The sequence below is a fragment of the Littorina saxatilis genome, linkage group LG6 (genome assembly GCF_037325665.1).
Source record: "Littorina saxatilis isolate snail1 linkage group LG6, US_GU_Lsax_2.0, whole genome shotgun sequence".
Lineage (NCBI taxonomy): Eukaryota > Metazoa > Mollusca > Gastropoda > Littorinimorpha > Littorinidae > Littorina > Littorina saxatilis.
Window position 1 is genome coordinate 48,221,744 of NC_090250.1, and position 24,397 is coordinate 48,246,140.

At 41.9% G+C, this 24,397-nt stretch overlaps 3 protein-coding genes across 3 annotated transcripts in view; 1 reads left to right on the top strand and 2 right to left on the bottom strand.

The window, feature by feature from the left end:
• LOC138969398 (periodic tryptophan protein 2 homolog) overlaps window positions 1-15,377 on the bottom strand; it is a 36,537-nt gene extending 21,160 nt beyond the window's left edge. Inside the window, exons 1-12 of the mRNA XM_070342192.1 lie at window positions 15,306-15,377; window positions 11,547-11,659; window positions 10,600-10,694; window positions 9,720-9,819; window positions 9,162-9,305; window positions 8,159-8,294; window positions 6,089-6,266; window positions 4,236-4,287; window positions 3,020-3,178; window positions 2,054-2,276; window positions 918-1,066; window positions 526-673 (exon numbers count right to left, since the gene is read on the bottom strand). Coding sequence (XP_070198293.1) covers window positions 526-673; window positions 918-1,066; window positions 2,054-2,276; window positions 3,020-3,178; window positions 4,236-4,287; window positions 6,089-6,266; window positions 8,159-8,294; window positions 9,162-9,305; window positions 9,720-9,819; window positions 10,600-10,694; window positions 11,547-11,659; window positions 15,306-15,323 — 1,515 coding nt within the window. The 5' untranslated portion in view covers window positions 15,324-15,377. The remainder of the gene's footprint in view (window positions 1-525; window positions 674-917; window positions 1,067-2,053; window positions 2,277-3,019; window positions 3,179-4,235; window positions 4,288-6,088; window positions 6,267-8,158; window positions 8,295-9,161; window positions 9,306-9,719; window positions 9,820-10,599; window positions 10,695-11,546; window positions 11,660-15,305) is intronic.
• Window positions 15,378-15,490: 113 nt separating this feature from the next.
• Window positions 15,491-21,749, top strand: LOC138969400 (V-type proton ATPase 16 kDa proteolipid subunit c-like). Its single transcript, XM_070342196.1, has 3 exons — window positions 15,491-15,711; window positions 18,875-19,064; window positions 19,626-21,749. Exons 1-3 carry the CDS (start codon window positions 15,618-15,620, stop codon window positions 19,828-19,830), a joined length of 489 nt encoding a protein of 162 aa, XP_070198297.1. The 5' UTR covers window positions 15,491-15,617; the 3' UTR covers window positions 19,831-21,749.
• An 807-nt stretch (window positions 21,750-22,556) lies between these two features.
• The window catches only part of LOC138969399 (heat shock protein 75 kDa, mitochondrial-like), a 68,576-nt gene continuing 66,735 nt past the window's right edge, over window positions 22,557-24,397 (bottom strand). The window contains exon 18 of the mRNA XM_070342193.1: window positions 22,557-23,597. Coding sequence (XP_070198294.1) covers window positions 23,472-23,597 — 126 coding nt within the window. The 3' untranslated portion in view covers window positions 22,557-23,471. The remainder of the gene's footprint in view (window positions 23,598-24,397) is intronic.

The following is a 24,397-nucleotide window of genomic DNA, read 5'->3' on the forward strand; positions in this document are numbered from 1 at the left end:
TCAGCCAAAAACACACAACAAACTTTGTAGTGCTGCTAACAGTAACAACACAGCTTAACTCTGGAGAGTCATTCCCTGAATTTCTTCAAACCTTTTTACATTCTTCTTTTGCCCTTGTGCATGCTGCCGTCTTACAACTCACACTGCTCACAACGCCCCATCTCAAGCCTGTTCACCTCTCTTTCCGTAAGTGTTAGTTTGTTTTTGTGGAGTTATGCTGGTAGTAATTCTGGAAATGACATAACACCACTGCCAACTCAATCCCCCCACCCCCAATAAAAAATTAAAAAATAAAATAAAAAGAAAAAAACACACACAAGCAAACAAATAAACTAAAACACAAACAGACCAAAGAAAACTTTACAGGTCAACAGGGATGGATCCGAGTTTTTTTAGCGTGTGGAGAGTACGCTTCTTGCACAAACTTGGATTTCACAGCTGCATAAGATGCATCTAAAAGCACCACCCCTGCCTGAACCAGTGAAATCATGTGTTTGGTGTTAGCCCCCAGCGTGATTCCCTCACCTCTAGCAGTTTGCTGGTCTTGATGTTCCACACGTAGATCTCAAAGACGTCCTGACAGCCAGCACACACGATGCTGCCGCTGGGGTCCACCGCCACACAGCTGAACTGAACGTGACGCGGCGCTGTGAACGTCTTGAAGTTACGATACCTGAAACCATGGCGCAAGAATGAAGTCAGGACATAACTGTGCTTGGTACATCATGGTCAAATTGTACATTGATTGGAAGGCAGCACAGTCTTCCTCACCCCTTTTGAAGCAAGTCAATGTCTAATACAGAAATCACCTCACAGAAAAATTTCATACCGTTTCATACACAGCACTGAAGAACACCCACCACAGACACCAAGTTTATTTTTAATAATGAAAAAAGAAGGTAAACAGATTTTCATACCTGGTGAGGTCAAAAGCGCGGACCGTTCCATCCTGTGAGGACGACATGATGGCCTTGCCGCTCTGAAAAAAGGTCACGCCTGTCACGCCTCCTGAATGCTGGTCAAAGGTCACGAAGGAAAAGCCACTGCTGGTGTCCCACACCTTCACCTGGAAAAGTGCAACACAATATGAAAGCCAGGGCATAACTGTGCTTGAAAATACTACATTAATTGGAAGGCAGCACTGTCTAACTCACCCCTTTGACCTTCAAAACTTTGAGAAAGTTGCTTTACTACACCCTAATCAATAACGTCTACATTTTTCATCAATTTAGAAACGATCCGACACAAATATTTTATCCAAAATGAAAAAAATGACATTTTCACATAGGTACAATGAATGAACCCTAATTACGACATCAATCAATCAATCAATCAATCAATCAATATGAGGCTTATATCGCGCATATTCCGTGGGTACAGTTCTAGGCGCTCTGCAATGATGCCGTGTGAGATGGAATTTTATATAAGGCCAGTAGATTGCAGCCATCTCGGCGCATATTTACCTTTCACGGCCTATTATTCCAAGCCACACGGGTATAGGTAGACAATTATTAACTGTGCCTAAGCAATTTTGCCAGGAAAGACCCTTTTGTCAATCGTGGGATCTTTAACGTGCACACCCAATGTAGTGTACACGGGGGGAGGGTTCGGACACCGAAGAGAGTCTGCACACAAAGTTGACTCTGTGAAATAAATTTCCGCCGAGCCTGGGATCGAACTCACGCTGACAGCGGCCAACTGAATACAAATCCAGCGCACTACCAACTGAGCTATATCCCCGCCTAATTACGACATGTGGCAAATCATAGTGTAGTTATGCCGTCAAAGTGCCATGGCGCAATAAAAATACATTTATGACCACTATTTTTTCTCAGGAAGACTCAACGCAAGACATGATTATGCTAAGATTGTTGCTGGAAGTTGAACAAGCCTAGTCTTAAAATGGGGGTAAATTTAGAGGTTATGAACAAAAAAGTTGCGAAAAGAAAGGTATCAAAATATGGGAGTCTTAAATTGGGGGGTCTTAAATTGGGGGGTCTTAAAAGGGGGGTCTTAAAAGGGGGTTCCACTGTAGCAACAAGCTCAAGACTACCTTCCCATCATCCCCGCCAGTGACGAGATTCTGTCCATTAGGAGAATACGCGATGCAGGCCATCTTGTTGGCGTGGGACTGCTGCTTGAGGGCTTGCTGCTGACTCTGCCACTCCCACACCAGCAGCTGACCCAGGTCCGCACAGCCGATCGCGATCAGGTCGCCAAAGTTGTTGAAGGTCACTGATGTGATGGCTCGGTGCACGCTGCTCTCATCCGCTATACTGGAGCACACGAGGGAGGGAAAGGAAGTTTGAGAGAAAAATTAACCCAGTACAGCGCTACCTGCAATGTGAGACCCCTCCATTTAGAGGACACCTCCCAATAAAGGACGCTTTATGTTGTCCCTTTGTCAAAATATGCGTGTCATGACAGGCCACCTGCAATATACGGCCGCTTTCAGCTGGTCATTGCAGGAACCAGTGTATTCTTAAGCGTCTAAAACTTTTATATGGATGGAAGACAGCGATGATTCAAGACAAGAGGCTTATCATACCCCAGTGACATCTGTGAACACAAAACTTACTCTCTCATGTACACTTAGCGTGCACTGACAACTCTCTTCAACCAATTTAAATCCACTGACGCAGATACAGGTTGTACACTGGCTGTATTAAAAATTAAAAGACAAATACAGTAATAAGTGCATGCGTATTAGAGTACACATCAAAATTGAACATTAGTTATAAGACAGCTAAATACTTTATACAAAATCCGCAGAATTTTCACATGGAATGATAAATGGCACATTTTGATTAACAGTAAAGGAGAAGAAACTTTTTTGAAATCATTGTGAAACTTTCAACCAGCATTTTCATTGCCCAATTCATTTAATTTCAATTTCATTTCTTTCTCCCACTGTGATCTACCAATTTCCTCCCATTGAAATATGTTTTGAAGAAAACAACAACATGAACAACCAGAAATATAAGAAGAAAAGCTTAACAAAAACATGAAAGTTACTGACGAGAGCGAATGGATGAGGTTGAAGTCGGGCATCTCGTGAATCATGAAGGTTCCGTTGGAAAAGCCGCTGACCAGGATGTGGGACGGTTTGTGAAAGTCACATGACGTCAGTTCTGGTGACACTGTGTCTTCTGTTCCCTTGGCTCCCCTGAGTATGTGTCTGTAACATAAAACTGACAATGATACAGCTGTTACACTGACATGATATGTGACACTGACCTGATGCTGATGGTAACATAACTGCATTCGGAAGTCACATTTTTTTGTTTGTTTGTTTGTTTGTTTGCCGCCCAGCCGACCACGAAGGGCCATATCAGGGCGGTGCTGCTTTGACATTATAACGTGCGCCACACACAAGACAGAAGTCGCAGCACAGGCTTCATGTCTCACCCAGTCACATTATTCTGACACCGGACCAACCAGTCCTAGCACTTTCTTTATTTCTTTATTTGTTTGCTTAACGCCCAGCCGACCACGAAGGGCCATATCAGGGCGGTGCTTCTTTGACATATAACGTGCGCCACACACAAGACAGAAGTCGCAGCACAGGCTTCATGTCTCACCCAGTCACATTATTCTGACACCGGACCAACCAGTCCTAGCACTAACCCCATAATGCCAGACGCCAGGCGGAGCAGCCACTAGATTGCCAATTTTAAAGTCTTAGGTATGACCCGGACGGGGTTCGAACCCACGACCTCCCGATCACGGGGCGGACGCCTTACCACTAGGCCAACCGTGCCGGTCGAAAGTCACATGACATCATGTGACAATGCAGTGTCTGCTACACTTACCCCCCGAAACACATGTTGGTATATATAGCAGTGAAATGTATTCTCATCTACAATGCATATATACCATGCAAATAACAAATTCAGCCTGTGCTCAGATGTACTACTGGGACCCAAACTGATTGTCAGTCACATGTCACCTTCTTTTTTGACTCCAAATATGTGACCCTCCACCACGGAATGAGTCGCATGTCACCTTTGCGTGATTTTCATATTTGTACATTTTCCTGAAGAGTTTTTTATGCTCTATCCATTGGTGAAAACCGTTTTAGAAAAGAGCAAAAACTGTTTGAGTTATGAGCCTGTGACTAAGGTGACCCTCACACTGTTACCAGACACTCCCCGGACTTATATTAAGCCCAGTGCAGAACCCCGCGAGGTGACATGCGACTCATTTTGTGGTGGAGGGTCACATATGAGGCTTACCTTCCTGCTTTTTTGTAGCGCACTTTGAATATTCCATCTGTTCCATCCTCCTCTGAAATAGAAAACAAGAAAACTGATGAGTAAAGTTGCATCATTTCATCAAATGGCTCGTTGTTTTCCAGCACAAAAAGCTCTCAAAATGTAACTTCTCACCTGGGTTGGTATTACACCCTTACAGGACAAGGTATCAAGACAATAAGGCAAAAAAAAAAAAAGGTCTGTTTACGGTAACATAGGCCAAAAAAATAGGGTCGGTAGGTCGGGATTTTTTTCCTTTTTTTTCTTTCTTTTTTTTCCAAAAAACCATATTTTTACGTTATTTATTTATTTTTTTCCCCAAATGCCAAAAAAAAGTCTAGGGTCGCACGAAAAAAATAGGGTCGGTCGGGTTACCGTAAACAGACTATTTTTTTTTTTTGGCCAAATGAAAACAATCACACACCCTTCCAAAAACCCATACCCAATGGTGTCACACAGAATGACTCCCATTCCCAGTTGTCTTTCTTTCTTTCTTTATTTGGTGTTTAACGTCGTTTTCAACCACGAAGGTTATATCGCGACGGGGAAAGGGGGGGAGATGGGATAGAGCCACTTGTTAATTGTTTCTTGTTCACAAAAGCACTAATCAAAAAATTGCTCCAGGGGCTTGCAACGTAGTACAATATATTACCTTACTGGGAGAATGCAAGTTTCCAGTACAAAGGACTTAACATTTCTTACATACTGCTTGACTAAAATCTTTACAAACATTGACTATATTCTATACAAGAAACACTTAACAAGGGTAAAAGGAGAAACAGAATCCGTTAGTCGCCTCTTACGACATGCTGGGGAGCATCGGGTAAATTCTTCCCCCTAACCCGCGGGGGGTATTCCCAATTGTAATTTTGCTCGATTGTTTCTGATGTTGTATTTATTTGTTTGCTGTCAAATAGTTTTCCAGCTAGATCTTGGAAGTTTTTATTAAAAGCACAAAGCTCCCTCAGATGGCCCCATGCACTACATCAACAGTGTTGCCATGGCAACTTGTGAGGTGTGGAATCCACATGACTCCGGGAAGCATGGACTATCATCATTGGGCAGCAACCTCAACAACACTTTCTTTCTTTCTTTATTTGGTGTTTAACGTCGTTTTCAACCACGAAGGTTATATCGCGACGAGGGAAAGGGGGGAGATGGGATAGGGGAAAGGGGGGAGATGGGATAGAGCCACTTGTTAAGTGTTTCTTGTTCACAAAAGCACTAATCAAAAAATTGCTCCAGGGGCTTGCAACGTAGTACAATATATGACCTTACTGGGAGAATGCAAGTTTCCAGTACAAAGGACTAAACATTTCTTACATACTGCTTGACTAAAATCTTTACAAACATCGACTATATTCTATACAAGAACCACTTAACAAGGGTAATAAGTGAAGAATTTTATGGGTGAGAAAAGGAAAGTAAAAGGACTTTGGGGAGGCAGAAATAGAGAAGAAACAAGAAAAAGATCCTAATTAGGTTCACGGCATCGAGAGTGATGCGACCTTCTCTCAGAAGTTAGTAGAGAAGGCTCCCCCATCCACCACCCGGGGGACGCGCCTCTACGCCAATTAGGGGGCGCGAGGCCTCAACAACACAAAGGTACCTATCGATACTGGACACTCCTCCACATTTCCCTGTTTCAACATGAGAAGAACAGCTCTACCTTTCTCTACTGAAGCATGAAGACCCCACTATCTTTCTCCGCTGCTGTAGGCAAAAAGCTGTACCTCTTTCTACTCGAACATGAAGATGATTCTGCCTTAACCTTCGTCTATTGAAACACAGAGAGCTCTAATTTTCTCAACCAAAACTAATCTATTCATCATTACCATTCTCTTCTTCTGCTTCACTCTCCTCTTCCGATGCCCCCCTCTCCTCCTTCCGCTTCTCCTTCTCTCTCTCCTTCCTGGCATCCATTTTCTTCTTATCTGCCTTGGTGACCAGATCCGTGGTGTTCTGGTTGCACTTCCAGACACACAGGTGACCGCGACGGTTGGCACTGTACACCTGGCACTTGGTCAAGGATCATTGCTTCACAGGTTATATACAAACATATACGCCTTCAGCCCTTGGTTGAAGTAGAACAGAGATATGCATATCACACAATCAGAGATATGCACATCACACAGTCATAGATACGCACATCACACATTCACTGAATCAGAGATATGCACATCACACAATCATTGACAGCAGATTTGTCTTCAAAGTTCAAAGGTCAGGCTGCTCAAACTCAAGGTGTGCATGATCTCTTTTGGGTGTTACACCAACTCTTTGTCAACACAAATGTGGCTGATGCAGAAAGCAAATAAAAACAAGAAATTCCTCCGATAGGAAGGGAAATAACCTTCTCAGTTGGTGGCAGTGAGAATAGTTATTTCCCTTTGACCAACGGGGGTGTGCCTCTATAAGTCCTTGTATAATTTTAATCCACCAATAACTCCCTAACCGTGTGTTTGACTGGTCCCAATTTTTGTAAGGACCGTCTCAGGAATGTATAGAACCTGTTCACCAAGTTTGGTGACGATCGGTCCGTTCATTCTTGAGATCTATATGCGAACACCAACACACACCCAAATAATATGTCAGTCTTAATCTTAATCCACCAATAACTCCCTAACCGTGTGTTTGACTGGTCCCAATTTTTGTAAGGACCGTCTCAGGAATGTATAGAACCTGTTCACCAAGTTTGGTGACGATCGGTCCGTTCATTCTTGAGATCTATATGCGAACACAAACAAACACACAAACAAACACATCGAGTGAAACCTATACACACCCCTATACCGGGGGTGTAAAAACTAAAACAGCATGGTCCTCTTCAGTTTGTTTCAGTATGACAGTGGATTATATCCTGAGCGAATGAAACCAACAATGGGACTCGCAAGACTTCATTTTAGAAAATCCAAGAATTTTTAACTTGAAGGGAAACCTACACCAAGGGACAGGTGTTAGGGGGTGGGGGCAGGGGAGGGGATTAAGGGGTTAGGGGAGGGGATTAAGGGGTTAGGGGAGGTGGTGGGGGCAGGGGAGGGGATTAAGGGGTTAGGGGAGGGGATTAAGGGGTTAGGGGAGGGGGTGGGGGCAGGGGAGGGGATTAAGGGGTTAGGGGAGGTGGTGGGGACAGGGGAGGGGATTAAGGGGTTAGGGGAGGTGATGAGGGAAAAGTTGAATGTAACCTGGAGGCGAGAACTGACTTACAGATAGGTCTGCACTTACACAATATCTTGGCGTAATTTAATACAGACAACAAGCATCCCTCAGATGGCCCCATGCACTGCATCACCACCGTTGCCATCTCAACATCTGAGGTGTGGAATCCACATGACTCCAGGAAGCATGGACTATCATCACTGGGTGCATCAGGCACAACACAACATTACCCCAATGCCTACCACAGCGCCCAATAATGCCTGCTAGATCATCCATATGCACATCCCACAACAGCCACATCAAACGGCTTAATCATCAGCAAAATTGCTTTCCCTCTTTCGTGCCGACAGACGGCACTGCTGTGCCGACAGACGGCACTGCTTGAGCAGATGACAGCCAGCCCTGTTTTATTAAATCGTTGAGTCAAATAGAATATAGAATACAGAATACAGAATACAGAATCTTTAATTGCCCAAGGTTGGGAATTTGTGATGACATTGCGGTTAAGAAACATTTCAATCCAGCCATTCACACCAACACACGCATCAACAAACTGATCAACAGCATTAATTTAAAACAACACTGGACAGCATAAGTATAAAACTACATTCACAGAAATAGCATGGGGACTGCATATAGGAGATAGCTTGATTCTGTGCAGGATACATTGGGTTAAGACAGGTTCCCAGAGAATACTGGGAACTAATATATATATTCTGTATTCACTAATTCATTGGGAAGGATACGTCCATGGAGTTGTGTTCGAAGAAAGCGCCGACAACAGCATCAGTGTGGCCGCCCAGTGAGTGTATCACCAAGTTGACACACGGCTCCACCGCGAACACTCGTGCCTCTTTGTCCTCAGACCCCACCACAAACACCCTGCACACACACACACACACACACACACACACACACACACACACACACACACACACACACACACACAGACACACACACACACAGTGAAACGTTTATAATATCCCATAACAACCAGGCATGGGAATTGAAAAAAGTAAAAAAGGCTGAACATTTGTAAGTAAGCTCAAAGTGGATGGCACAAAGCGCCTAGCCTTACTAGGGGGGTCCGGGGGTATACTCCCACGGTAAAAATGTTCTCCAAAGAACCCAAATTGTGCAATTTGGTGTCACCAGAGCTCCAAGTTTGCCATTAAATTCAGTTTTCAGAACCATTTTTTCCTCCCCCATTTATTTTTTCGGCGGACACTTTAGCTTTTACGGCGGAACAAAATAAAAATTCGGCGGAAATTTGCCTTTCGGCGGACAATTCCCATGCCTGAACAACGCAAGATGAACACACATTCCCCACACACACCCTGTTGCCAAAACTGTTATGGCCATTTCGACAAATGTGCCTGGAGAAATAAGCCCCAGCAAAATTCCCCATACTACTTTAACAAAAATATACTAGTATTGGTACTTTTAAGTTATAATTCAGGGATGGCCAAATCTCAAAATTTGTACTCACCAAGCGGGCGAGTAACTTCAAGAAAATTACTAGCCTGCCAGAAATGTCGCCGGCCCGGTACATACCACAGTTGCTGCATCTGCAGTGTTTATATGGCTTTGAAACTCGATATCACAACCAAAAGGGTTGCATTGGACCAGAATGTTCACTGGCCAGCCAGATGAGTTGCCTGGCAAAATTGTTACTCGCCCCTGGCGATCAGGCAGATGATTTGGCCATCCCTGTAATGTCAAAAGTAATGACAAATAGTGACCACTCACTTGGAGTCGGAAGACCAGTCTATACAGGTGGTCTCATCAAAAGCCCCGGTGAATGTGCGGTAGAGCAGAAAGGGGTTGTAGACACGCGACATCCCTGGGGCGTGAAACACCAGCACCACCGTGTCGCGTGTCACTGCAAACTTCCTGCAATAAAAAAAAATACTGCTGTGAGCTGTGACAGGAAACTCAATACATGCATCCACAATTTAGACACTTTATTTTTTGCTTCAGGGTTTAAGGTTCCTGTACCTTAAAACTCAAACAAAAACACAAACAGCACTGAAAAATTCAAGAGAGAACCAGCAAAAATGGTAACAATCCTAAATTCAGTGCATTTTTCATAACTCCTGCAGGACAACATTTTAGAAATTTGAAATAAATATTTCTCCAGAAATGCAGCTGGCTTACTCTCCCAACCTTGACATAACCTTTTTATAGCTGCATCCATCCATGCAACCTTTTCTTCTGCGGAAATCTCTCAGTCTCACACGACCTTTTCTGTGTAAACACCACTGACAAACTGTGTGACCTTGACCTTGCCAGGTGGGGTTAACTTACTTTCCGTCGGGACTGAACTTGACGCAGTGGACCTTGTTGTGGAAGTGGTAAGTACCCACCACGCTTCGGCTCACCAGGCTGCATAGTAAGGCTTCTCCCTCTGAAACAACAACACTGAATAGGAATCACTGTCATAGGGAGTCACACAGGTAAATATATGATTATGACACACAGATATACACAAAGGCACACACAGACATACACAAAGGCACACACAGACATACACAAAGGCACACACAGACATACACAAAGGCACACACAGACATACACAAAGGCACACACAGACATACACAAAGGCACACACAGACATTCACAAAGGCACACACAGACATACACAAAGGCACACACAGACATACACAAAGGCACACACAGACATACACAAAGGCACACACAGACATACACAAAGGCACACACAGACATACACAAAGGCACACACAGACATTCACAAAGGCACACACAGACATACACAAAGGCACACACAGACATACACAAACTGACAAAGGCACACAAAGACATAAACAGATACACACAGGAACACACAAGTTAAAACAAGCACACAAGCGTGCATACATACACAGTTGTGCACAAAGGAAATAGCCAGGTCTTCACATTTACACTATCCATCAAAAGAGTTCTCATCCACAAATAAAAGTTAACTATAAATTTCGGAATAATTTTAAAAAACCAACTATGATATTAATATCATGCGAACAGCATGGATTTGCACCTGTAATCATAAACTTGCTTTAGGAGATGTACAGTGGTACCTGCGATGTAAGGCCCCTCTGACGAGAGGACATCTCCCATGAAAGGACACCTTTTGTACTGAAGCTACCCTAATATAAAGCCCTCCCCATCACTATCTTAGACAGCACAATACCTTCATTGACGAGAATCATGAGACAGCCATCAGGAGAGACAGCAATGCTGGTGAAGTTAAGGTGCCCCTCGATGGGCAGTGTCTCTGACTTGCTACTGCAAACACATCACACAAACACTTAGCATGATCCGCAGCACTTTCAAAAACAACACACTGCCAAACATTCTGCTCTGTGTTCCATTTTACTGAAGAAAAACTGATGATTTGATTTGGGAAAAAATTGAGGTCACTTTCAAAATCTATCAGGTCATCAGGAAAAAATGTATACCTTGAACTTCAGAATAAAAACTAAAGAGTCTTTCTGCATGCAAAAGAATACATATTTATAAATATATATTATAACTTATAAGTCCAAACATATTCAAACGTTAAAAAAACATCAAACAAATTCTACAAGTAGTAATACATTATGTTTTAATTTTATGTCGTTCGTTGAATAATCAATCAATCAATCAATGAGGCTTATATCGCGCATATTCCGTGGGTACAGTTCTAGGCGCTCTGCAGTGATGCCGTGTGAGATGAAATTTTATACGGCCAGTAATTGCAGCCATTTCGGCGCATATTTACCTTTCACGGCCTATTATTCCAAGTCACACGGGTATAGGTAGACAATTATTAACTGTGCCTAAGCAATTTTTGCCAGGAAAGACCCTTTTGTCAATCGTGGGATCTTTAACGTGCACACCCAATGTAGTGTACATGGGGGGGGGGGAGTTCGGACACCGAAGAGAGTCTGCACACAAATTTGACTCTGAAATAAATTTCCGCCGAACCTGGGATCGAACTCACGCTGACAGCGGCCAACTGAATACAAATCCAGCGCGCTACCAACTGAGCTATATCCCCGCCCATAAGACCCACAGATATTATTGCTGTTTTGCCACATGCATATATATTATATATATTACAAACAAGACTAATGAAAGACTAAAACCCTTTCATACTTTTTAAGGTCAAATATGCTGACACGATTGCCAACAGGGGAAGCAACTTTAAAGCCATCAGGTAAAAATTCCAAGTTGCCTTTGCGGTACACAGCGCCCAAGAGGTTTGAAAACTGAAACAGATTTAAAAAACCCAATTACAACAACCTCCGCAAAGTTAATCAATATAAATCTAACTTATATAATATTTATATATATATAAATACACTGTAGATCTATAGTAATGAAGTGTTAGGGAAGATATCCCAATAGTAACCTTTCCCGTATGACTATCTACAATTCATCTTGATAAAGTTCATTTACTTTACTTTATTTGGTGTTTAACGTCGTTTTCAACCACGAAGGTTATATCGCGACGAGGGAAAGGGGGAGATGGGATAGGGGAAAGGGGGGAGATGGGATAGAGCCACTTGTTAAGTGTTTCTTGTTCACAAAAGCACTAATCAAAAAATTGCTCCAGGGGCTTGCAACGTAGTACAATATATGACCCCACTGGGAGAATGCAAGTCTCCAGTACAAAGGACCAAACATTTCTTACATACTGCTTGACTAAAATCTTTACAAACATTGACTATATTCTATACAAGAACCACTTAACAAGGGTTAAAGGAGAAACAGAATCCGTTAGTCGCCTCATACGATATGCGGGGTGCAGAGAAATAAGGATGTGGAAAAGAAGACTTTTGGTAAGTGAAATAAAGGTGATGGATCCAGTCAGGTAGAAATAAGACAACAAGAAAAGAATTGGAAAACTGCAGGGAATAGTAGGGAGAGTTTTCTTGGAAGGAAATATAGGTGAAAGGACTGGTAAGGCAGAAATAAGACAAAAGAAGAGAAGAAACAGAACCGTTAGTCGCCTCTTCCGACATGCTGGGTAGCATCGGGTAAATTCTTTCTAGTCCCAACCAATATGGGACTCCCCCTAACCCGCGGGGGGTGATAAAGTTCATTCCAGAAACATATTTTGTTATAAGGCCAAAAAGAAAAATATGTCTGTTTCCAGTAACCAGATCAACCCTATTTTTAAGCGCCGACCCTAAAGTTTTTTTCTCGCTTTTCGCAACAACAAAAAAAAAACCAAAAAAAACCCCCAAAAATATGAAGTCAAGTATACTTTATTTAGTTTCAATATATCTAGGTCAAAAACATGTGCTAAATAATTTTAAGTAAACTAAGGGAGCGTTTAAAAAACCCAAAAAACCCTGCAAAAAGACGTTAAAAAAACGTAAGAAAAGGGTAACAAAATTTTTTTTAAAAAGGGATTCAAACCCTCGACCTTCCGATTAAGAGGCCGACGCCTTACCACCCCGCCCGTCCATAATAATACCTGTTCATTATGTCACATATTCAACTGTTTTGTAGCAGGCATATCAAGTTACTGCACTTTTCAGATGTTGTAACTGTGCACTGGCATTATGCAAGACATTAGTTGAGATCATATACATACATGTACATGGTATCATCATAGACCTATATTAGATATAGATAGGAAACTCCTTCACTCCACCTGCGAGATGGTCGCCTACCGCAGGAAAAGGTAACTGCATATGCCACGAACTGTCCGCGGTAGTGTAATACCGTCCCTTGCAGAGCTCTTCTCTGCCGGAGATACAATTTAACCGATTCTGTTCGGCTTCCTAAATATAGGTCCCTGGTATCATGCAACAGTGAACTCAGTTTGATGTCTGTGATTGCATGTGAACACTTTAACAGTTCAGCTATACAGAAAATCTGTGATTGTGAAAGATACTTAGAGAGGACCAACTACTACTAAACTAGACGTATTCCTACAATCAGAAGGTTTCAGAACATTTTCAGTTCCACTCTTCATAGTCAGCAGTAAAATCATGATTACTATAGATCTGATAAACAAAGGTAAGTAAAGGAAGGTTTCTCATGATAACTATAAATTTAAGTTTAAAAGAAACACAAAGTGTAACTGTAACTTGTAAGTAAAGTAAACTAAAAGTCGAGCTGGACAGGTCATATTTCTGGAGAATGAGAGGCATGATTATAAAAGCCACCAACAAGCAAATGAAGCATATGCTAATTCAGTAATTGCTATGCTAATTATATAACCTAATTCTGTGCCACTTTTTGTTGTACTTGATATAATATTATATGAAGTCTTATATCGCGCGCGTATCTCCAGACTCGGACTCAAGGCGCAGGGATCTATTTATGCAATAATAATGGCCAAGGTCAGAACCACGGTATGAGGTCACAGTTCGTTTCATCTCCCACTAAAGGCCAAGCTCTGCTAGTCTATAAGTGGCACTTTGTTTCCAGTCTTTTATCACGTCAGTGACATGGGCGGCAGCTGGTGTGTTCCATCAAGAAAATTAAACATTGCTAAAAATTGCATGTTGTTGCTTGGTGTCATCTGCAGCAGGAAACTATGTTCAGTGGAGCCCTCCTTTTAAAAGCCCTCCATTCAAAAGCCCCATTTCAAGACCTTGATTTTTTAGATTTTCTGTTTCATACCTCACTAAGTTTATTTTTATTTAAGACTCCCTCCTTTTTAAGAGTAATAAGACCTGGTTTACTCAGTTTTTTTCTTCTAGGTCTTAAATTGGGGATTTTTACTGGGGGTCGGCCCGCTATTGCGCGGGCCGCTATTGCGCGAATCTTTAGGGTTAGGGTTAGGGTTAGGGTAAGGGTTAGATTCGCGCAATAGCGGCCCCGCGCAATAGCGGCCCCGCGCAATAGCGGCCCAGCCCCTTTTTACTGTGCACTGGATGTGATAGACTCGAGGGAGCTGGTCGCAGACGCAGGATATTCTGTTCTTGAGGTTGAAGGGGTTAAGCAATGTAACAGAGGTCACTGAAGTAGATACAGGTATTCCCACAAAGTGTCTAATGTGAGGTATAGTGGAACACTCAACAGTGCTGAACCATATCCGTGGAACTCTACGAGTTTGTTTGTTTGTTTGTTTAACGTCCAGCCGACCACGAAGGGCCATATCAGGGCGGTGCTGCTTTGACATATAACGTGCGCCACACACAAGACAGAAGTCGCAGCACAGGCTTCATGTCTCACCCAGTCACATTATTCTGACACCGGACCAACCAGTCCTAGCACTAACCCCATAATGCCAGACGCCAGGCGGAGCAGCCACTAGATTGCCAATTTTAAAGTCTTAGGTATGACCCGGCCGGGGTTCGAACCCACGACCTCCCGATCACGGGGCGGACGCCTTACCACTAGGCCAACCGTGCCGGTCAACTCTACGAGTAGGACTCAGTCTTCAGCTTCATAATATATAATTAATACCATATTTGCTTTCATTAAATAACAACACAACAGAGGAAATTCCCTCGTTAAATAAAGTAACATAGTAAAACTCAAACTAAAAGGTTCCCCCGTGGCAGTTCTACTACTAGTAACTTTATATCGTCCATGTGTGAAGCTTGCCACCCCATTTTACTTTTTAGTCTCCACACTCAACACCTTCTTTCCTTCAAGTTTCTTTTCACCTCTTTCTTTATTAATTATTTTGTTTAAGGTCAGCACTATTGTTTCTTTTACGACTTTGGAGTGTTTGTTTCATTAACGTGATTCACTGAATGTAATCACAATTCTGATTGCACATGAATCAAAAGTGAAGATAAACAATAAAACATAACACAATAGTTCGGCACCTTACTTTACAGGATGGGCATGTTATTACATTTTCCTCCTTTTGTTCTTTCTCAAAGAATCAAGAGGTAATTTCTACTGGCATTGAAAATAACAGTAAAAACGCACAGTGACACGTACTTTGTAAGAAAATTTCATCTTGAATATCTCCACTGTCTGCCTAACATGTGCTTCCTACCACGTGAAGACCATCCGGTGAAATCACGATGTGCTCGTTCCTACCATTGGTCAAACTGCAAGAAGGAATCCAATCAGGGAGCGCAACACATGTATGACGAACTTGCAATCGTGAAAGTCACATGATCATATGATAGTGGTTCATTCGCCATCTTGTACTGTAGTTGATCGGCAGCCTCTCAGCCCGACTGTCTGAATCGAATTACTGTGATTCTTAGTCTCGAAAACTGATCTTCATCCTCATCTTTTAGAAACATGGCAGACAACGCTTACGTATACCGTCCCGATGCTCCTCCGTACACGTCGTTTTTCGGCGTTGTTGGTGTCACGGCAGCGATGTCATTTTGCGGTAAGTTGAAATTCCGACAGATCTCGATCAATTTCTTTTCACACAAAAATGAAGGAAAGCTTATTTATTTCATGTTTCTGTTTTCAAAGACTCACAGATAACCTTTTCTGAAAATATATCACGTGCTAATTAAAGTCATATAATGCTTACGTCCGAAAACTGAGCAATGTCGAAACGCCTCTTTCCTCCCTGAGACGACATTCGCGATGTGTTGGAGTTGGACATCTCATTTACTTGGTCACGAGACTCAGTCGTATTCAACCGTATGTTTCTTCTTTGGGGTTAAATAAGTTATGAATACAATCTTTATTTGACCTGTGATGTTGCGTCTTGCCGTGTGTGTTAACGCGTTCTGCAGAATGGATGGATTTAGTGTGGATTTCACGAGTAGTGAGAAACACGAGTGCAGAAACTCAGAAGATGCTACACAGCGGCTGTGTCACAAACGGTTATGTCGTGCATAAATTTGGTTGCTGCGTAGCTAACTAGCTTTGCGCTGTTCTTTTCAATACTTTTGTAGGCGTCTTCCAAGTTTTCATGGGATTCCTTTTTTTCAGTTACTAAGATTTTTAGTTTAGCATTTTGATTCGCCATGTCAACACCAATATCAACTGATAGTGACACACTCAGTCAGTGAGTGACTCAGTGATATTGTGATAATGGGAAGTGAATGTTGTCACTATTTCGTCCACAGCTACTGAGTTAGTTACAAATGTTATGACATGAGACCTTTTGCCATTTGGCTAAATAAGTCGTCAAGTGTCTAACTGAACAAAAACAATGGTTGTTTTGGAAAGGAAAGATCTTTTTCTTTGACTTTGGAGGAAAAACAGTCCAAGTCATCTGATACTTTCACTTGTGCCCTGCACACTACATGTCGATGTTTTGATAGTGCTGAAAAGGTGGGCGTTGTTGTCCCACCACTGTTTCTGTCCAGGCTTGCCACTGCGTATTAAACTAAAAAGCAGAATTTAAAGACACATTGTCAATCTTTGTGCTTGAAAAGCCTTTTCACTAATGAAGTAATTTCAGTCATAACTCACTTCAGAGCATACTGTGGGAGCAGGATACATCCTCTACAGGCTACACACACACACGCTTACTCAGGCAGTTCACTTGTTTATCTTGCAAGTCAAGGTTGATTTTTCATACTGCACAAGGAAAAAAAATTAACTTCACTCACTAATTGCATTTCTTGTTATTCAAACTCAGACCTGGGAACCCATACGATTTCGCCGTATTTTGTACGCATGATTGTCGAGAATACGCTCAGTACGGTCAGTGGGAAAAAAATACGACGAGAAAAATTCCTAGACTACTTTTCTTCACAAGCCCATCCTGAAGCCGATCCAGTATTTTGGCACATGATTACGTCACTATATTAGCCGCTGTCAAAAAAGATATAATCGGATCGTGTCAATCAATCAAAACAACCAGGCAAACGAAAGTACGGTATTTGACGAAATCGGCTCTGAGAATAAACAAGTGAAACAAAGAAGAAAAGTGAAAAAAGTTTGAAGAAAAATATCACACACACACACACACAATTTCTAACCAACACACACATGTAGTCCCGCCCGGAATAAGCTTTTTTGGGATGATTTACGACTTTTGCACACATTTCGAGCAGACGAAAACATAACATGGCGGCTCTCGCTCCTCCAACTATCGCGAGACACAAAAAAACTAAATCTCGCGCGTGCGAGATCCTGATACATTCGGTGTTTCTCTGTACGCTTGTCACGACGACTTGTTGACAAACGAAGATTCGCGAATGAAAGAGAAGCGCCGAGTCTTGAGTAGAGAGCTAATAAAGTACCGGTAATCGCTAATCCAGCGAAATGAAAATCCGCGTCGACTTCCATTAGGTGAATGCTATTCAAGTTTAGGTAACGTTTTAGCCGCATCTTTTTATAAGCCGCAATGCGATTTTTTTTTAAAAGCCGCAGCTTGTAGTCCGTCAAATACGGTACAGTTTTTGTCAGTAAAAATTGAAAAAAGCATTTGTTTTAAATGTATAGGTAAACTTAATTAACGGTGTGACGGACGCGCATGAGGCATGTTTTAATCATGGATGTGCAAACGCTGTGTGGAGTACGCTCATTTTTTTGAAAATACACCGAGTTTGTTTGAGAATACTCAAAGTGCAAAACAGGGGTTCCCAGGTCTGCAAACTGTCTTACTCTTACATCCTTGTGTGACTGTTTGAAGCCATGTTTATACTTATAGTATAGATTTGTAGGTGCTTGAAATAAAATGATGTCATCTGACTTGCCACTGGGCGAAGATCTCGTCGCTTGTATGATGTATTATATTTGATAATAAGAAATGCTAATTAAAGTAGGCTCAGTTAAACCAGGTAACTAATTTATCAGCCATTATCATATTGTGTACAGTTTATAATGTGCCAAGTATCATAAAAGACACTTTAGGTTTTAAAAAGTCACCTTATGTTTCTTTTAATGTAATTTGTAAATTCACTTAATTTTGGCCAGTTTTGTACTTTTTAACTTAAGCTTGACTGTATCAGTATATGATTACATGTTTCACCATAGTGTACTGTGTTATGGTAAGCTTTGTGTATACCTAAAGAAACATTCTGCATGTGAAAGGAAAAGTCCCATCTCTGCCAGAGCATAGATGAACACAAACCATGGATGTGTACTAGTGTTAATAGCGTTTTTACTTTCAGCAGCTTTTTTTTGCTTTCATTTTGGTGATAGTCACAGGCAGACCTGTGAACCCATACGATTTTCCCATATTATGTACACTTGATTGTCTAAAATATGATAGTGCGGTGAGCAGGAAAAAATAAATGAGGTACAAAATCCTAGATATTTGTATTACTACATTTCTTCAGACACATCCCGATGCCGATCCAGGTTTTTGACACACCCATTTTGCAGCTCTCGCGTCATGTGACATGACGCATTGTATGAGTCGATTAACCCTGTTCAGTGATACACATGTGGCATAGTTTGACCACATGGGATATAACAACCGTCGAACGCTGAAGAAGAAGACCACATGGGATTCAAGTCCTAAGACTGCTTTCACTCTCAGACATGGTTTGAACCTATATCATCTTTGTGCTATTTACTATGACTGTTTCAGTGTTTGGGACAATGGGTTTGATGATATGATTATGAATCTTGGTTTTCAGCGCTGGGAGCTGCGTATGGCACAGCCAAGTCTGGCACCGGGATCTCCGCCATGGCTGTGATGCGGCCTGAGCTGATCATGAAGTCTGTCATCCCCGTTGTTATGGCGGGTATCATCGCCATCTACGGCTTGGTCGTCGCTGTCGTCATCACCCAGAGCATGTCCGATGATGCTACATACACCCTCTATAAGTAAGTTGTTTGATCCATTACGAAGACATACCTGTGCAAGTTACCTCCCTTCCTGTGCAGATCATCTTGTAAATCAATGTTTTACCTGGGATAGGACTAGTCCTGAGCATCCTTCCACTTTGACACATACCAACAATCAACTACAGCCTGGCTGCTTTCTGTGGACATGGTTTTTGGTTTTTACTGAATTAATTATATGGCTGCATATTTTTCGTTTCATTATGCTTCAGTTAATATCATTTTATGCATGGAAAATAAGTATCATTGAAGTTTTATGTAACGGTGAACTTTATGTGGTGACTTTGCAAGTGTTGTTTTCCAAAAAGTATTATCTGATGCTTCTGTAGTGTAGATATTTTTGTAGGTTTTATTGTACTTATTTCAAATTGTAAGCAGGACAGTCGATAACAGCTTTCACAATAAACAGAAGCCACAGAGCTGGAATTTTATTTATGATAGGGTGTGTTTGTGTGACTTGTGGAGATAGTTAGTTTTGAGGGTGTGACCAATTTGTGTGTGTAGCCTGCATTACATTACATTAAAATGGTGGTGTTGTTGCAGGAGCTTCTTGCACCTTGGAGCAGGTCTGAGTGTAGGACTGAGTGGACTGGCAGCTGGCTTCGCCATCGGCATTGTAGGAGACGCAGGAGTACGAGGCACAGCCCAGCAGCCAAGGTTATTCGTGGGCATGATCCTCATTCTTATCTTTGCTGAGGTTCTGGGACTGTACGGACTCATTGTGGCCCTTATCCTGTCCGTCAAGTAGGTTGCCGAGTGCGCCTGCACCCTGCCTCCAAATGCCGTGCACCACTACGACCTGCTTGTTCCATTGACTTGTGAAACAGTACGCTCCAAGAAACTGCTCTGACCGATCAGCGAATATGAAGTCACACAAAATTATTTTCCATCGAACCCTGCATGCTCCAGTGGTTGGCTTGCTGGGCAAGCTGAAGGCAATTATTTTGGTCAGGGGATTAAAGGGATATTATGTTATCAAATATTGCAAGGTTGCCGATTTCAAGAGGTTATCACTTGTGTATGGGGCATGTTTTGTGTTGAGTATGGTGGGCACGGTGCTGGATATTCATTGACATTCAATTTCAAAATTAAGAGGGTTGTTACTGTTAGGAATTGGCTTCTGTAGCTCAAATCGTAGCAGTGGTTGCACCGAGAACTGAAATTCATAGATGGGTAGATAATTTGCTTCTGTTGATTTATGGCTCTTGAAGTATCAATGTCCTGTCTTCTGTTTGAATTGTTTGGACTTTACGTTCATACTAGAGTGTCATGAAGCAACAACCACAAAAGTAATCTTTTCAGTAGTGTGTACAGTGTAGCGCAGGGAAGTTCTTTGAACAAAGCCAAGTCAATTGATTCTTCTTCATGTCTCCATACAAGTTTCAACTTTGTCTGTCTAGCATCAAAACTTAGCTAGCAGGTACACTTAGAATTTCAAACATTTCTAAATAATCAGTTGCATGTAATTGAGTACAGATGTGTGGTGTAGAAACTTGGGTAGTATGGCACAGCTTGGCCGTATGGTGCCAAAGCATTGCGTTCTGTGTTGCCAAGTTTGCACATGTCGTTTTGTCTCATCTTCTCTTCCGTCAATCATTCCAGTTCTATCTGTCATCACACCTAGAATTGATTCATTGGTTTATGTTCTTTTTCATCAGCGTAGTGTATGTTTTCAATTGTAAAAACAAGTTCTTTGTGTGTGATCAAATTCATTTGGTGTGTTATCACTGTTCGTTCCACTTTGTGATAAAACTAAAAGGTGTAATAATGCAGTCTATGTGTGTGAGTGTACAAGAGAGAGAGGGTAAGAAAATTATTGATGATTTTCTGTGTTAGCATGAGAACAACAGTAGGATTTATGTGAACGTGTATGGTTTGTTGTTGGATTCATTGTAGATTTATAAGGTGAATGAGGCATGCATGTTCACTTCACAACTTTGGCTTTTGTCGCACTTGCGGGTGTTTGAGAACTAGGTCTGGGCGTATGTCTGCTCTTTGAGGGGATGAAAGGGTACTTGGAGGTCATCACATTGTTGTGTCTGTGTGTTACTTCTTTACATCATCAGAGTTTAAAATGGATGAGTTTTGTGTTTGACCTACGACTTGTTGACTGACAAGACCTGCGTGAGCGAGTAGCGAGCTATCAGTCATTCAGTGTTGACAGTAGCACTTCCAGACAGGTGTGAACAACATGCATGTCTCATTTTAGTGCTGAATGTGAATAGCAAAATATATAGCGTAGACTTTATCAATATTGTTCTACATGTACGGGGTGATCGTTTTCCTAGGTTCGTCTTTTTTCCCCTCCCACCAGCCCCATTATTTTCTGGTAATTTATTTTGGACCACAAGCTTGAACGCCAAACAAACTTCTTCAGAAAAGATGTGTTGTCCTCTGAAGTGAAATTCATGTACTCTTTCATGTAAAGTTCTGCCCCCAAAAAGTGAAAGTCTTGGGATGATGTCATCGATCATGTGACCATATCTGTCCAATAGGATGGCTGGTCATGGTACTTTGCTAACCAGGTGTATATTTTGTTCATCATCGTTTTTCTACCTTATTTTGTCACGGGTGCATGAGAGTTGTACCTGAGCTGTGCCAGTCAGTTTCCTCATCTCTTGTTGTATATTTCTCTCATTTACAGTACCAATAAAGAATCACCACCGAGTTATGTCTTTTTCATGTTTTTATCTTTTCTTCTTACCGTACTTGCCACCCAGCTATCACAATGCCTTTGATCTGGCCGCACACACAGAGCACACATATTTTCACTCGGTTAAAATCGGTCACTGACCCCGGTGCAGGAAGTGTTTCCTCTCAGATATGACAGGGGAACCACCTCTCATGGCAAAAACTGGGTCATTTTGGTGCGCCCTATCGGCCCCCTGCGTCCAATGGGTGACTGGATTACAATTTTTTTTAAAAAGAAGGGGGTGCGTCTTGTATTTAAACAAAGCGCCTTGTCACCCGGAAAGTACGGTAATTTTTTTGTATTGTTTGTTTCTGTTGTGTGCATGAAGTTTGCTGCTGTGGTTAGTTCCTGCTCAGTCAAAGTGACAATGGGTTAAGTGGGGCCGTAGTTGTAGTCACAGTAGTGTTGGCCATCCAATGTACACACCATAACATGCAACTTGACGCTCAAGGAACTGAAACGGATACATTATTTTTTTCAGAAACAGATGTTTAATGCAATAGATTATAAAGTCTTAGTGTGGCATTGTTCCAAGGCAAGATATTTCTGGCATGATTGTTAGTGTGTGGTTGTGCATGTTTTGCTAGAGCAAGTGCACCACGGTGTGCATGTAAATTGTAGTGCTGTCATCCACAAATTAAATGGGTGTCGATTACAGTCCTGCAGTTGCTAGCTTTCTGCCACTTCTGCAATAAAGTACTAGCTTTCTGCCACTAATACAACAAAGTACTGTGTATTAAATGCAAAGCATTCATACAAGTTACCGTTCAAACAATACTGCAGCAACTTGACATAGTTTATTTGTTCCATCATTCTTTTATTAATAATGATCTCTGAGTGTTGTCAAAAGTGACGCTGATAATGATGCGTTGAATTGTGATGTTCAGTTGGGTAACACTACCAGACATGTACTGTTAACTGAACACATTAATACACATCAGTTTATTGTTCTGATGAATCGACGTCTGCTACAACCACGTCAGTTTACAATGGTTATGCACACACAGATTAATTATTCCAAGATGTTCGATGCTGAAAATGACTGATCAAAAGCACAAGTAATGAAAGCATACATGTATATCCAACGTTCTTTAGACACACCAGGGGCGGATCACAATTTTTTAGGGGGGGGGAGGTTTCCAAATTTCTTTTCGGGACAGATCGACGACGCGAAGTCCGAATTTGAACAAAAGCAAGGAAAATGGAGCAATCTGGTGCAATCTGAGCCATAATTTTTCTTTATTTTCAAAATTATTTCTTTATTTTATTATTTGTTTTATTTTTATTTTCTTCATTAAAAAAAAATGGGCCTGGATCCGCCCCTGCACACACTGCAACACATACACATGATTGTGTGGACATAATCCATAAATCATCATGAGATTTATATTTTACCATCCTCTCACCCACTTACCTCGGGGCTATTTTCTGGTAAAGTCTTATAAAACAGAGTAAAAGGTATAAAACCACAAATATACCTGCACACAATTTTGCTTGTCCTGTCTCTCCCAATCCATCACTAAAGTGTCTGAGAAGTGTAGCTTTCCTCCGCTTGGCAGAACAGCCAGTTTAAGTTATGAGGGACACGACTAAATCATAAACTTGTATTCCTTCCGATTCCTTACACCAATCCAGTCCATGTGGTTGTTCCCTCTGTCTGCACCGTGATGACGTCATGTCGCTGTGACGTTGCGGCATCATGCTGACGTCACGTCATTGGACGTTGTTTTGTCGAGTGCCTTGTCCAGGAGGCGATGCAGACGTTCTATGCCCAGCCTGGCGTCGTCTATCAGCCCCGCGTTGATCATGGCGTTCTCGTACAGCTGTTGACAACACAATGCAAACACCATCACAACTTTGAGTTTCACACATACACAACACAATCAACAACATAAACTTGAAAAATGAGCTTAATTTTCACAGAACATCGTCGTGGGAGTTCTCAAGCTCAGGACACCCGGCAGAAGTCCGACTAGCACAAGCCCTACTACTGACCGTAAGATAGCTACTTTCCCGCTTGACTCATAAAATGTTACAGCAGTTCTTTGTTTAATCAATAAGCTAATGCTCTAAGTCATCCGGGTTGCCGAGAGAGTCTGCATCCGGGTTTAACGGCTTCGGTTCCATATTGCCACCAAAGAGCTTCACAGATAAAAGAGAGAAGTCTTTCTGAATCAAGCAAGAGACAAACACAAAAATGTCGAAGAAGAAAAAAAAAGAAAACGGGAGCTTAAAACCAGCGCACTTTACAGTGCCATCGTTATTTTGGAATAAACTTTGTTTTATTCAGCATTTACTTTGTCCATTACACGATGAACATAGGGGAAAGGCTCCTAATATGGACCGGCTCCTAATATGGACCACCTCCTGTTCTGACAAACTAACGGCGCTAGAGCGTTCAAAACAATTTTATTCGCTTTATTCACCCTCTCTGGATACTTGAAATTGCACATGTCAAAACCAGTTTCAGAAACACAAACCTCAAAACCATTAGGCTTTTTCTCTTTTTTTCACTTTTGGCAGCGTTCACTCTAAATTTGCAGCCTAAAACGAACTCGTTTCTGTCCACAGCCAAAGCTTTTATCACACAAAAATGGCTATATATGACAGCTAAGACCGTATT